Source organism: Chamaea fasciata, unplaced genomic scaffold, assembly GCF_029207755.1.
Source record: "Chamaea fasciata isolate MVZ Bird 193981 ecotype frontalis unplaced genomic scaffold, bChaFas1.0.hap1 SCAF_1, whole genome shotgun sequence".
Lineage (NCBI taxonomy): Eukaryota > Metazoa > Chordata > Aves > Passeriformes > Sylviidae > Chamaea > Chamaea fasciata.
In genome coordinates this window covers 94,428,293-94,443,214 of record NW_027094086.1, presented here as the reverse complement: position 1 = coordinate 94,443,214, position 14,922 = coordinate 94,428,293, and the positions used below count along the sequence as shown (strand labels likewise).

General features: G+C 35.6%; 1 protein-coding gene across 4 annotated transcripts in view; it reads right to left on the bottom strand.

The window, feature by feature from the left end:
- Positions 1 to 919: 919 nt before the first annotated feature.
- Positions 920 to 14,922, bottom strand: part of ATP9B (ATPase phospholipid transporting 9B (putative)) — a 156,856-nt gene continuing 142,853 nt past the window's right edge. The window contains exons 21-31 of one of the 4 annotated variants that reach the window (XM_066189516.1): positions 14,091 to 14,180; positions 13,506 to 13,650; positions 13,108 to 13,172; positions 12,525 to 12,680; positions 12,312 to 12,376; positions 10,195 to 10,303; positions 8,461 to 8,518; positions 7,575 to 7,778; positions 5,036 to 5,068; positions 4,207 to 4,262; positions 920 to 1,157 (exon numbers count right to left, since the gene is read on the bottom strand). In XM_066189516.1, the coding sequence (XP_066045613.1) occupies positions 1,059 to 1,157; positions 4,207 to 4,262; positions 5,036 to 5,068; positions 7,575 to 7,778; positions 8,461 to 8,518; positions 10,195 to 10,303; positions 12,312 to 12,376; positions 12,525 to 12,680; positions 13,108 to 13,172; positions 13,506 to 13,650; positions 14,091 to 14,180 (1,080 nt within the window). In that variant the 3' untranslated portion in view covers positions 920 to 1,058. Of the gene's footprint in view, positions 1,158 to 2,268; positions 4,263 to 5,035; positions 5,069 to 7,574; positions 7,779 to 8,460; positions 8,519 to 10,194; positions 10,304 to 12,311; positions 12,377 to 12,524; positions 12,681 to 13,107; positions 13,173 to 13,505; positions 13,651 to 14,090; positions 14,181 to 14,922 lie in introns of those variants that run through there. The other 3 variants (XM_066189536.1, XM_066189525.1, XM_066189547.1) reach the window with 3 other exon arrangements.

The following is a 14,922-nucleotide window of genomic DNA, read 5'->3' as shown; positions in this document are numbered from 1 at the left end:
ATCAGTGGCAAGAGCAGGACAGCCTGATGTCCTTTGGTGGCTGTCAGTTTTTAAGAGCTGTCCATCCAGAGCCCACATACTCTGCAATAAATTCCTTTGCCCTGCAGGAGTTGTTGAAGCCACATTAAAACTCTGGGCATGTGAAGGGATGCAAGTGTGAAACAGATGCAAGCCTCTTTCAAATTATTTTGCCAATATTAAACCCAGGAATATGCAGCTCTGCAGAAGCAGGAAAAGGGGTCACAACAGGGTAACAGCCCATCTCCAGAGGCTCTGAGGAAGTCCATACTGTCCTTTGTACAGTAAGCCAGGCCTCACTCACCAGCACTCCTGAGGTTAACATGCAACCCTGGGTGGATCAAGCTCAAACAGCCCCAGCCTCCAGTGATGAAGGAACCCTCCAGTGAACCCTGTAAGAGCAATCTGTAGGGAAATAACCTCATCTTCATCTACAGAAGATGATCCTCAGCTGTTTAACTGCATAAGTGACTATTAAAATTCTTGCTTAAATACCTACAGAAATGCTGTCCAGTCCAAAAAGGTTCCCAGCTACAGAGCTCCCTCTTTCAGACATGTTTTAAATGGAGACTGAAGAAAAGTTTCAGCTCACACTCTTGCGGATGGAGGGTAGGACATTTGTAATACAGGCTTACTCAAGTGGAAGCTGCTCATCAAGATAACAAACACTTCCAGTGTACATATAAAAGCGATGGCACATTTTTTGACAACCACTTTGAAGGTTTAGGAAGAAAACAGGAGATACTACACAGCTGAATTCTGATTGCATGAGTCAGCAAGCTCAGTTTGAACATAAAAACATTGGTGTAAACACATTCATGAATGAATGCTACAATTTAATGTTAAGTATGCAAGGATTTAATTTATTTTCATTTGCAAACTAATATCTTATCTAGTAAAATGTTTTCCAGCAGTTGCATGAACACATAATTTTGGAATAGCATCAGAAAAACCCAATATGATTATCAGTACTTGCCTTTTTAGCAGGATCTTTCCCTCTGTTCTTCCATTAAACTGCATTGGAAATCTAGGTGTTCAGCTCATGTAATTATTAAACATGGTTCATGTATTGTTATGTAAGTTACTTTGGTGAAGATGTATTTCCTGGTCACACCTTGCTCCTTCATTCTGTCCCAGTTCTGAAATTGTTTTCAGAGAGACATGATTACCATTTCAGAAATACATATCTGACATCGGAGCGCACAGAAGCAAACATTTATTTAATACCAAGTAAATCTAAGGTCCTTCTGAGTGTAAATTGCAGAGGCAAGGCCCAAATCTGTTTATGTAAGCTGAACCTCAAAAGGAAGGTAAGTGACTTGAGTCAGGCTTCCACAATCCTTTAAACAAAGTGTGAGCTGAATCTGGACATTTGCTCTATATTGGAAATACTAAGGAAGCAGGCACTTTAGAGAACTGACTCCACTTTTGAAAGGCTTATAGCTGAGTACAGAACCTATACATTTGATATCACCCTAACCTTAAGAGTTTTCATGTTGAGAATTAACATACCTACACTTAAGTTCTAAATGAGCAGTTCTTTACCCATGGGTACAATAGTGTCTCATACAGATGTGTATTCCAGTAACACTATCACTTTCATGCTGTTAGTTTAGTGTAAAAATACCCCCTGCCTGCCTCCAGGGGCTTGAGATTACTCAGTTATTAGGAGGTTTTGGAGGGAATTTTTACCAAGGACAAGATAAAGATATCAGAAGAGGCCCTTTCCTCAGGACCTTTGTCCCAGGTGTTTATTCTTTGAAATTCCAGGGGGGAAAGAGAGCAAACAAGGAAGGGCGAGGCAGTACATAGCCCCCCGCTCAGGGAAAAGATACTTGGACCATAGCCAATGGGGTCAGAGAAGGAAGGAAGGGTCATTCTATGTGGTAAGGAGGGGGTCATAACCAGGGGGTCAGAAGGGAGAAACCATTCCCCTAGAGAATTACAACAGAATTACAACAGTTTAGTTTCTGGGGTTTTTTGGGGGTTTTTTTTCCCCTCATTTTCTACCTAATTTCACAGATGTGATGTATAGATGAAAGATGACCAACACGGAGCTTTTGCTTATCTCCTGGATCTTATGCATATGGTTGTGAGCCCACAGTGTGTAAGATAAAAAGGTCTGAAGAAAACACCAGCATTTCAGAAAAACTGCACACTGGTGACTTTTCGTAATTGTTTGAAAGTAATCACCACTTACTGGGGAAAACAAAAAACTAAAGCAAATAAGAGACAAAAATACCGCAGAACTGAACTAAAAATGTAAATCAGGAGCATCTTGGCAAAACCACACCGAATGCAGAAAGGCTCTTGCTCATATGCAAGAACAGTGACATCTTGTGGGGATTTACAGAAGCGAGTTCACAGAAGGACAGGGCAAACTAAGTCTGTGATGTCAGGTAATTAAAGGAAACTCTACCTCAGTAGTTTATTTAATACATGTACCACTAATATTTGGTAGAAATCAGGCTTTATTGCTTTTATAATGAGGAATGAAAATTAAAAAAGCAGATAAATAGCTAGTTAGAAAAACTTTGAAAACAAAAACTAATGCAGTGGGGTGGAATCCAAATAGCTCTGCAGCCATTTCCTCTGCTCTCCCAGGAAGTAGTTATAATAATCAATTAAATATTCCTCATCCAAAGTAATAATGGCATAAGGGAAAAGAGACTAAACAAAGAATAATGTTGTAAAGGCATACAGTCAAACATAAAAATGACATCCATGTTAAGTGGGTTTCAAAAACACACACATAAATATTTAATAAAGAAAGCATGAATAGTTATGTTGTTCCTTTCCACTGATTAACAGACATGCCAAATTCATTATATGTACTTCGTGAGAAAGCAAAGTTATATCACAATGGAAAATTAATATATCCTACTTGCCAGTACAGTGTGCAAGATTTGGACCCTTCAGATTGTATCAGAGTATTTGAGTTTCTGGAACAAATCTTCAGCTGCTCTAAAGTGTCATAACTCAGCCAAGATATTCAACTCTGACAGCTTACAAGCAAAAAAAGTTTTGATTTTTTTTTTGACAAGTTTGCACCAAAACTAAGTTACAAAAACATAACATTTACAGCTTGGAAGATGATAGATTTTCCTACCATGATGTTCACCTGTTCCTCTTACTTTCTTTTACCTGAGTAACCTAAGTAAACAGATTACAAGGCAATTTAAACATATTAGCTAATACAAGGTTTACTGGACTTCTCATATATAGAAATGTACTTTGACACTATTTGCAGTTTTACAAATACAAAATGAATAAGAATTTTAAAACATATTTACTGAGCAGCCATGTTTTGATATCTGTACAGATCAATAGGTGCTGTGGAATTATGTACAGAATTTATAATTTAATTTTTAAACAGCTTTAGTGCAACCTGACTGTAATGTGCATTTAAAGAACTGCTGTCAACATCACACATCTGTAATTTACTGGTGCCAGAAATGGAGAGTACAGAATAGGACAACAGCTCCTAAAATGATACTGTGCTATGCAGACATCAGTACATAATTCAAATAGTGCATATTAATCAATGTCTGATGAGGAATAATAGCTGCTAATACAGACACGGGCATTTACAGGTATTAGGTTTGTTAGAGTAAGTATGGATGAATGGACTTTTCCATATATAAACATTAAAGGAAAGGGCTTTAATTAGGAAGTTATACATTAGTTAAAAACAGAAATTTATGTAATAAATAACAAAACTTTCAATTTAACTTGCAGAAGATAAATGTAATTGGAAAAAAATCCTTTACAGTAGCAAAAGATCCTTTACAGTAGCAATGAAACCATTCAGAAGCACTGTCAAATCAAAGGTAATTTGGTTTTATTTTTTAATCATAACTGAAAGAAAAAAAAAATCAACACGAAGAGAATTTAGTTTATCTCTGATAGTTGTTAGTGTATTTCTGTGTTACTGTATCTGTCAGACGTTTCCTCCTCTTTTTGTGCTCTATTCATACTATCCCTTTTGATTTTTGATTTTTTTTTTTAAGTTTCTTTAGTCCAACATGAATCCATACACACTAAAGCACAGTGAATATGCAATCTGCAGACTGGTGTGAGTGAAAACCCATAGGAATATAATCACTTTTACGAGGTAAGCTTGGAGTAACTTGGAGGAGAAAACTTGCGCTTCAAGTACTTGAGAATGTAAAGTGGAAGACAGCTTACAACAGTGATTGCTGACACTTTCCACAGGAAGGTCACAGTTGTGATAAAGGCAACATCTGCAGAAACAAAAAGGGAAAATCAGTAATGGGAGTCAGGAACATGGAAACTGGAACTTCCACAGTGAAAAGTCAATAAAAGTCTCTTAATTGTTTGCTTATGCTATTGTCCAGTTTAAAAAAAAAAGGGGCAATAAAGCAACAGAAAGTTAACCTCAGCCTTTTGCTTTTGCCAATTATTTTTTTTAGACAGGAAATTCAGAGTTCCTTTATGGTCTTTACACTGTTCTGCAGCTGAAGTAATTTGTAGGGGAAATAGAATCTCAGGTTAAAAGCAAGACTCTCATAAAAAAAAGTTAATTCAGCTTATCTTTCTACTGGTAAGAATGATTTTTACCTACTATAAGTTCTCAACCAGAAATTTTGCTCTTTGGATCTTTTCTGAATTGATTATTTTTCTTACAATATCTACACTGAATGATTCTTAAAATCATAGAGATTAAATCAGAGCCCAAAAATTTCAAGAGAAAACAGTGTAGTGATATTGCTACAAGCCACATGGAAAAGCTAATTGTTTATGACGAAAAATTAACAAGAATGCTGACACACTATGCTTGCTAATGATTTTTTTGACCCTATTTGTGATAATTAGGTCATACTTAATTATAATGGAAAGATCCCAGAACTCAGGGAACCCCAAGAACTTTTAAAAAATTTTTTCTCATTATTTGCAAATGCATATATTAAGAAATTTGTTACTCTTGAGTGAATCTTTAAAGATCAAAAAACAAAAAGTCAACCCAAAACTTCAAGAAAAGTTAAACTTCACCTACCTAAGAAAGCTCCAAAAGACACTCTGCCTATACCTGTTTCACAAAGAGGGAAAATGAAATAGGATAGATTTACAGAAAATACAAAAGTTATGGAAATCCCCCCAACAAACAAACAAACAAACAAACAAACAAACAAACAAACAAACCAACCCAAACAGGTTAGCTACACAAAGAGGAAATGAAAAAGATGTTAGTAGCATTAACTGGATTAGTATTGCATTTCACATGTCAATCAGATTATTTTAAGCAGCAATTAAATTAAAACACTTTGAAAATATAGATATTTTATATTTGGTCATGTTTTAAGACTGTGAATAGCTTGGCACTTTTCTTACATTTCACTTCAAGGTATAATTTAGTGTATAAACAACTTGATTATGTGAATGAAAATTCACTTCAAAAAATGCAATAAAGAAATGCTTTACTACTCCAACTCTGCTCATTAAAAATACTTTGCATATTAAATTTCAATGTATAAACTTGTTATGCAGTTTTAGCCTAAGACTGCTTAGACATAGTGAAAGCCCATGTAACCTATAACAGACACCCTAAAAAGGCCACTGTGTGCAAGTAACTCAGAAACATAGAAACTAATTTACTTTCATGAGTCAGAGCTGTAGAATTGTATCAAGTATTTTTGCCTTTCTGATTTGAGTGCCATGCCATCATATAATTTCTCTGTAAGGAGATGATCCTTATAAGCAAGATCACTGAAATAAATTTATTTGCCAGTGAAGTCAAGCACTATTGGTCTGGACCATTTTTCCTGATCCATGGAAGTTGTTCTCTATCTTGAACTGCAAACCATCATTTAGGTTTATGCTACATCACAAACACAAAAAAGCTCCCTCCCCCTGGTTATAATGGGACAGATTAAATAAGAATAAAGCATTAAGCAGAAGTGAGATTAAGAGAAAGGCATTTTCTCAGATTAACTGGTGAATAACACACAGTAAAATATATCTTTACAAAATCTCATTAAACTGCAGCCTTTTCAGTACTCTCAAATACAAAAAATAGAGAAGTTAGGTCCCTGGGTTATGAGAAGCCATACAGCCATTTATGCTTGGGCTTCCCCAGTAAATACACAAACACAGAGAGAAAAACACTCCCCATTAACCGAAAAATTTGCAAGAAACAAAGTTCCTGCGATTTTTACACCTCTGTGAACATCATCTAAAAGTGTTTTTCACAGAACAACACCAGAAAGGATGGAAGGACTGGCTGTCACCAGTACTACAGACTTTCAAAGGTGAAGCTGCAAGTTCTGCTTTATGAAGTTCCTGGAAGTTTTGACTCAAGTACAAGTACCTATATCTGTTCTTGTTTGTTCCTTTAATTTGTAATCTGACTGTGGAGATTCAAAAATCCACCCAATAATCTTTATGAATGTGTCTGTGCATAACTGTCAGAGAAAACAAAAGGGTGCCCTGGCAAACCTGAAATAACGTACAGGACAGGTACCAAGCCCAGCAGGGTTGTTTCTTCACTAAAATTTGACTCCTGAGAAATCTGGGAACTAAAAGAACACCTGGGACAGGCAGTGAAGCATTTACTGATTAAATAAGTAATTATATAATGCACACACACTACCCTAGCACTGAACACCTGGGAACTGAGAGAGTGAAGGCAGAATTGTAAGACTTCTAGAAACTGCCATGCAACACTTAATTCTGCTGTGTGAAAAGACAAGGTGAAGAAGGGCAACTCCGTTGTCATCAGATCCTAAAAGGCAGAGAAGAAGGAGCTGGATTCTGCTGCTTGTGAGGTGTAATTAAAGCTGTTATCTATATTTCTGTAAGTTACATTTGCAAAATCACAGCAAGATACTTTATTTTTAGTACAAGATAAGTTGATCCAAGAAGAAATAGGTATTATTTTGATGTTCAGATTCTTGACTGCTAAGATTTGCAGTTAAAAAGTGGTCTTTCATCGTGTGAACTACAAACAATCAGAACCTTAAGACACAGTATGGCATACCAAAACTTAAAGCAAAGCAAGCTTAGTACAAACTTACTATAATTATGAAGCAATGGTTCCTATATAAAGATATATTTCCTACGAGGCTGCTGCATCACTCCCTAACAACACTTCAGCAATTTGAGCCTCGTGAGTTAGATCTAACAAGGTCCACTTGGTATGGTGTACAGAATAATGCACAGCGAAAGATTCAGCGAAAGATTCAGATTTTTTTACAAATTGTGTCTATTTTCAATAGTGAAAATCTCAAAGCCAATTTAAAGGTACGCAATTTGAACGGTCAATATTGGACCAAGGATGGAAAAGGTATGAGTGGTTTGAGTAAAGTTTAGTTTATCATCTAGATAAGCCATATTAACAGGATAAAGATTGTTGAATTCTAGGAGAAAAAAAAAAAAAGAGAATATTTTAACCCAAGATTAATTAGGCCTAATTTATACTCGGTTATACTTTTTATAAAGAAATCTGCATTTCAAAACATTATCTCTTCTTAATTGAAAAAAAAGGAAGAGAAAAACATTATTAAAAATACAGAACAATTCTTTGCTAAAATACTCACCAAAGTATTCATTTAGAAATGCAAGAGAGGCCACATAGCAGCCAAGGCTGAGGAATTCAGCCACCACCATTAACCAGTGCCATGTTCGTATGGTCAGTGCAACCATCAAGAGCTCAGTCAAGATCAGGGCAGTGAAGGAAATGGCAACAACATGTACAAATTCAGATTCAAAAAGCAGCAGGGCTCCGTACATCAGAATACCACCTAGGTAGGGTAGAGAGGTGCACAAGGTTGGCAATACACTCTGCAGTAAAATTCACTGTACCAGTTTTCACTACTGCACACTGAACATTTGATTGCTCATTATGAAAATTTGTCCAGCATTTGCTTACAATATTGATCTTTCTAAAGGAAGGATATTTACTGTATGTTGTACATGTGAAATAAGCCAACCAAAGTAAAGCCATACAGAAATAAAACTATTAGAAAATTAAACACCTTTTAGTGCAATATATCTGATGAACTGTTAATTAACCTCATTTTTTCAAGTGCTGCAAATAAATGAGATATTGTTGAAAGTGTAATTACTTTTAACTGATTACATAATTCAGATTTCTTCAACAGTACTTCTGTCATTCAGTGGAAGAAAACTACTGTGTAAATACATGCAATCTGATAAGCACTCATTAAAATTTTTCTGGATTAGCATTTAATTAAAAACATGTCCTTTTTTAGGCGACATGCACCAATAAAAATACCAATCACGCTGTGTTTTGAATAGGCCTGGAACACTACAGGAATATTGACTTACGAGATAAACAGAAAGCAATATATATAACTCCTGATGAAATGTTAAGCTTTTGGAATTCAACCTGCAGCTGAAAAACAATATTGCTACTAGCAGACAAAAATATCCCAGTTCAGCAAAATTAGGACTCTCTCCTACCTTGGTAAATACTGATTAAAACCCAGATGAGGAAAGTCTTAAATGACAAAGATCTTCCCTAAGGGAAACATGTGAGAGGACAGTTAAACACAACTTTAAAAAAATAAATCTACTCAGCTCATGTATTTTTAATAGTTCATTGCTAGAGAAACATTTTACAAGTGAAATAAGTAGTATTTGAAGTGATAAAGGCTAAAAGCTTCTACTTGTTTTAATTATTCTTTATTACAAGCTTGTATAGAAATCGCATGCAGTCTAAATTTGGGAGTAAGAAGTTAATGCCTTAAACAGAAGAGATACATTAGCTTGCAATGCTCTGTCTGGTTTTCATAATGATAAATAGAGTAAAATTAGTTTATTTTTTACTTGTAAAATGTAGTCTTCCAAACAACCACAGCATTATGTACCTACTGACCAAAACCTTAAGCAAATCTGCAGTTCTATACTAGTAAAGCAAATCTGCAGTTCTTTACTAGTAACTTCTAAGCATTGGATAAACTGCTGATTTGCTTTCATATAATAAATTTATGACTACAGCAAATATTCAGCAAGTAACTATTACCAAATAAATTTTTAATCTTTTGATTGTGAATGGTACAGACTGAAACATACGCACAAATCAAAGAATAAATGCTGTACATGTGATATGACTCTTGCATTCTGTGAGGGGTACTGATGAAATATGTTAGAACTGATGAGTTGAAAGGATACACATTTTAAAGGATAAAGTGGCAAACAAAGCAACCATTTTGCCACAAAAGAAATGATTAATCTAGAACAGATAAGAGTCAGCAGTTCTTCATTACTGTAGCAAGTTCCAGGTTCTGTGAACAGCTTTCCACAGGCATGCTTATGACTGTTTAGCAGGTGAAGGCCATGGTTTTTTTGAGTTTGATCATAGACTGAAATCTCAAAAACTTCAAAGATTCTCAAACAGAGAAATAACCAAGATCTCCAACAAAGGAAAAAAATTATCCCAGGCTAACATAGGTAACACCTAATTTAGTGCAATTAAAAAGACAAAGAATTGGAAAAGTTTGGACATTCTTTAACTAGAATCTGCCTCTGAACTTTTAGAAACATCTTTGAAGAATTTACTAGCCCTAAAAAAGACCATCTGCTTCTGCCTTGGATCATGACTTGCCTAGCTGACAGCTAAGGTTGAAGAAGAAGCACTTTTCAAAAAACTTATTAAAACAGAATCTTGAGATTTATTTCACTCTTTTGGGTAACAAAGTTATAAACTTTGGCTGTTTGCAAGTATGTGCAAACAAAGAGAGCAGTATCTGTGGATGACTGAGTTCAGATATATCAGTTATAAATATCTGTTATTTAAAAGAAGACAGTTTTTAGAGACATCAGCAGTAGTATCTTCATGTTAGGAAAAATAAATCTATAAATTAATCTACCAATTAAAAAGGAAAAATAAGATGTGAAAATGTAATCATAAATAACTCCACATCAGAGATTTTGGGGCCAGAGTCAATGCCGCTTTATCAATATACCTTCAGGCTTGAATTACTTCAGTATAACCACTGGTGACTGGAGAAATGCATTAACAAAAATGATTGAAATGTTTGGTACTGTGGATTATTTTAATAGCACAGAAGGTGGCCATAGTTGTGCAATCTGTCTTGCTTAGAATCCCTTAAGGAAATGATTACACAAATTCCCAGTTTTGTACACTGGAAATTTCAGCACTTGTTTGTAGCTGAGCACCGAGGACATTCATACCTTTGTGAGATCCTTATAAAGTTCTGGATATAGCAATGCCATTTCTGGTTTCACATCTTGATCCAATACTAGAGAGAAGACTGGAAACATAGTATATATTGTTGCATACCTAGGAGAAAGGAAAAAACACACATTAACACTTCTGTATGATATAATTTTAAACTGATCTACTGAGTTGAATTATTCTTTTTATGGAAACAAAATTAAACTGGTTCTTTTTCCCAGTACTTGGGCAGCTTACCAATACAGCTTTCACATGCAACCTGCTCTTGTGGTTTTGGGAGCTGTCAGCTGTGAGAAGTTACAGAGGTCTTATACACTCAAAACCAATAAACACATTTCTTTCTTCTATCACCCAAGTTTATCACCTGTTACCATACTCTCTGTGCACTTGCACTTTGGGCAACCAGTCCAAAGACCTGATGTTTAAATTCATCTACAGATGGATGCATGAAAACTGAAAAAAAAGAAAAAAAAAAAAAGAGAGCACCATATTCTGGACAACCTATAGAAGGTAGGTGGATGAATAAGAATCTTAACTGCTCTGTAAGTGGGTTTGGATTTTATTGTACACTTGCTAGATACATACTTTCAAATGTACTTCCCTGGAACTCAGCAAAACTTCTGCAAACATGTTACAGAGGTCTACTGTTTGCCTCTGCAAAATCTGGTGTAATCAGACCATGGTTTGATTTAAGACTATGATTTAAGTTACTGTTGATTTAAGTTGTTATTATTTACAAGGAGAATGAAAAGAAGCTCTTAGGTCAGTAGGGAAACAGAACAGGGACAACACAAGCATATGCACAGCTCTCAGCTGTATAACTTGGGGAATCATATTAGTAAACCAGGTGCTGCAACATGACCAAGGTCGTCCTAATGCTGCACATATTCACATGAATGGAAATCTATGTGGCAAACTTGGATAGTGCACTCTCAGAGGAAATTTCATAGCAGCTTCATCTCCATTTTCAACATAAAACTGTGTGATTCTCACTGAGGTTTCTACATCAATCTGTGGACAGCTGAAGCTGGGCGGCTCTGGAGAGATTTTCTTTGTTTTCACCCTCTATGTGCACAGGTTCTCTGGTATCTTCTTCTAAGGCTATGCAGATTCCTGTCTCCAGAGAACTCATAATGACACCTCTCCCCTTATACAACCTAGTGTGACTTTTCTTGGCACACTCATCCCAGGTTTTGGTAGTGTGTTGCCTGTAGGGACACGAAAGAACCACACTCACTCAGGCTCAGAGGTGAGCAGAGAAAGAGGAAGTTTATTATCATTTGTGATTTAAATAGGATTTGGAGTTTGGTCAAGGATTGGTAGATGAGAGGAACACCTTTCTGACCCTAGTGGTCAGTTCACCAGTCCATCACAGACTGGAATGAAAACAATCTACTTGTTTATGTTACATTCGTGAGAGTCCACTAGAAATATGTAAACAGTCATCAGAAGGCCAAAGAATCAGGGTGACATCTCACCCTTTTTGCGTTAGGAAAAAAGAAATAGGAAAAAGAAAAATGAACAATGTTCAGTCTTGTTGAAGGACCACTGGAATGAACACTCACGTCGTCTGCATCTGAGTCACTCCATGGTTCATGCACTTTCATTTGGTCACGGTCTCCATCTTTCAACATGACAGGGTTATCAGAATTCCGTGGCACCATAAGGTGCATGATGGCATACAAAGCTTTGCCAATCAACTGTGTGCAGGGTGAAACCTGCATTCCCCGTTTTTGTTTTAAATTATTATTTTTTTTATTTTTTTTTAAGTGAGGAAAGAAAAGGGACGTTTATTGTCGTTTTGGATTTAAATAGGATTTGGAGTTTGGTCCAGGATTGGAGGACAAAGGGGACACCACTCTGACCCCAATGGTCATCTTAGAAGTCCATCACACATTAGTATGTGAAAACAATCTACTTGTTTATGTTACATTAGTGAGAGACTCCACTAGAAATATGTAAACAGTCATCAGAAGGCTAAAGAATCAGGGCGACAGTAGTGTACCCATGATAAATGCATGGAAAACATGGATGACACCAAGCCCACAGTGTTACTTAACCAGTTAGTTTGTTGTATTTATTACCAGGTATCATAACTGTTGCTTTGACTTACCCTACCATTAGGAATCCTTGGTACAAGGGAACAGATGCAAAGTAGAAGACTGAAGAAAATACAGCCTAAAAAAGCAGATAATTAATTATTTAATATAATTCTATATACAAAGCAATACAATATAGAAAAAATAACAATACTGGTTAATTAAGATTTTGTGACATTTCAAAGACATAGAGATTTTAACTACTCAGAAAACAAGGTTTTAAATACCTGCATAGTTGAAATAATAAGGCCTCGGTGCATGACAAATTGACCAAGTGCTGCTGATCTTTTGTAACTGTTTCGACCATGTACCATCAGCAGCCTACCTATATGTTTAAACTGTGTGATAGAAAAGTCAGCTGCTAGAGAAGCTTGTTTTCCCTCCTAGAAAAAATGAAAAATATTTCAAATTTGAAGCCCATTGTAAAAGATGTCTATCAAGTTTCAAAATTCTAAGAAATAATGAATTTTAAAAGTTTATTCCATATTTGAAAATCAACCCTGCAGTGAGACACAACATTTTTTTTGTGCATATTCCAAGATGCAGTGGGCTGTAACAAGTAAGTTTACTTGCTTCTCCTGCTTCTTCCAGGTAAATGCTACACAGAAATAACTACAGATTTTTCTGTTTATGAAAAGACAAAGCAGAAAACATATAAGCAAAAATACTAAAGACTACGCATTCTTATCATCTTGCAGAACCCTTTAATTAGAAATGATCAATTCACAGTTGTTTAACAATAAAGCTTCTAACCATATTCTACGAGGCTGCTATGTGACACACATTTCACAATGAAACTGTTAACATTACCTTGCCTTCAATTCCAATTCCACAGTCTGCTGCTTGGATCATGCTGACATCATTTCCTCCATCACCTGGAAAATGTCACTGCAATATTCAGTTCTTCAGAGGTTTTATTCTCCTGGCCTTATAGTATTTCAGAAACCCCTTACATACCTTTAAATTTATACAATAAATCTATGACTTATGATTAATTACTACAGTAATCAAGACTTTCTTGCAGAATAGAGAAGATAACCACACCTTTCTCATGGAATGGCATTTTGTGCCACAACTACACAATACCTGGCTGTTGGTCAAGGTTGGTAAAGAAGTCTCTCTGGTTCTGTTTCAGCTATTTCTCCATGGTGCCACCTGCTGATTACATTTATTACAGATTTTACTATGAGGATTGTGCCAAGAGTTACCTATTGCACATGTGCGTTTCCCAGTGTGGTGCTGTAACAGTTTCACAATGTGAGCTTTCTGGGTGGGAGAACATCGGCAGCACACTACAGCAGGACACTGACAAGCCAGCTCTACAAATTCATGCTCATAATACTTCAAACAAACCTGAGGAAAAAAAAGGCGCTTGGATTAATTTACAATTAAATATTACTACATGTAGCCCAATAGAAAAACATAGTATAAAGACTTTTTAAAATGAAGTTTTCCATGTACAACATCCAACTGGAAGAAAAAAAAGACAGATTCTCCTGACTGTGGCTTTATTATTTTTAAAATCAAAGAGAATCAACAGGTTAAGAGAATATATACTACTAAAGCATGCTGAATACAAATTCCATTCTGTTATTGTACAGAAGACTAGAAACCCAGTAACATTTGCACATCTACAACATGTATCATCTATTTTGCACTCAGTGATAAGCAACAATATCCCTAAGGACTACTGAAAGGTTTGGGCAAATACTTGAAAAAAGAGTGTGAAGATGCTGATACATTATTTTCTGACCAGAGGCATACAAATATTTTGACAGAAACCATGTTTTTACCTCAAGTGAGTCCCCAGATATCACCAAGGCACAGTCATGCTTCCTCCTAAAAGCATTTAGTTCTAAGTGAGCCTCTCCTCGAGTGGCAACCTTCAATATAAAACACTCAGTTAAAAGATTTTGTTATAGTCTTAAAAAAAACCCTGCCTAAACAAATCAAATTTTGAGAACTCATACCCAGAAGCCTTGGTCAAGTATTTTATCCCACTGCAGGTCTAATACCCATGCAATTTTACTATAAGCCTCAAATTTTAAGAACTGAAAGAGTAAACCTCAAACAAGTAAAATCTATGTAGTCATCTTAGGTGGTTCCTCACCAAAGTTTGCAAGGGCTAAAATAGTAATGAATTAATGACATTAAAATATCTGAATTTTGAGCTGGTCTGAGTCTTTTCATCCTGGCAGGTCTAGAGAAAAAAAGAAAAATTTTCCAAGCAAACCTCAATTGTTTTTGTTTATTAAACAGTAAAATATCCTCTAAGAATAACATATAGTGTTCCTATTAATTGTTCCTTCAGTTTTGGTAACCAGGCAGATTTCAAAGCGCACATAAAGATGCTCTTCAGTACTAATTATTTTGGATCTTGCATGACTCTGAAGACAAGATCAAGTGGCATAATATGAAAGAATTACATCATGGATTTTTTTATTTACATAATTGTTTCAGAAAGACCCAGCTGTGAAATACAAAAAAACAGTCAAAGGTTACTAAATGCATTTTGAAAGGTTTTGAGCTATAAACAGAATATGAAAAATGAAATTATAAGCAGATTTTAAGGAGATTGGCATGTTTGAGTGTATTTTTGATTTATTTGTTTTTAATTCGGTTTAG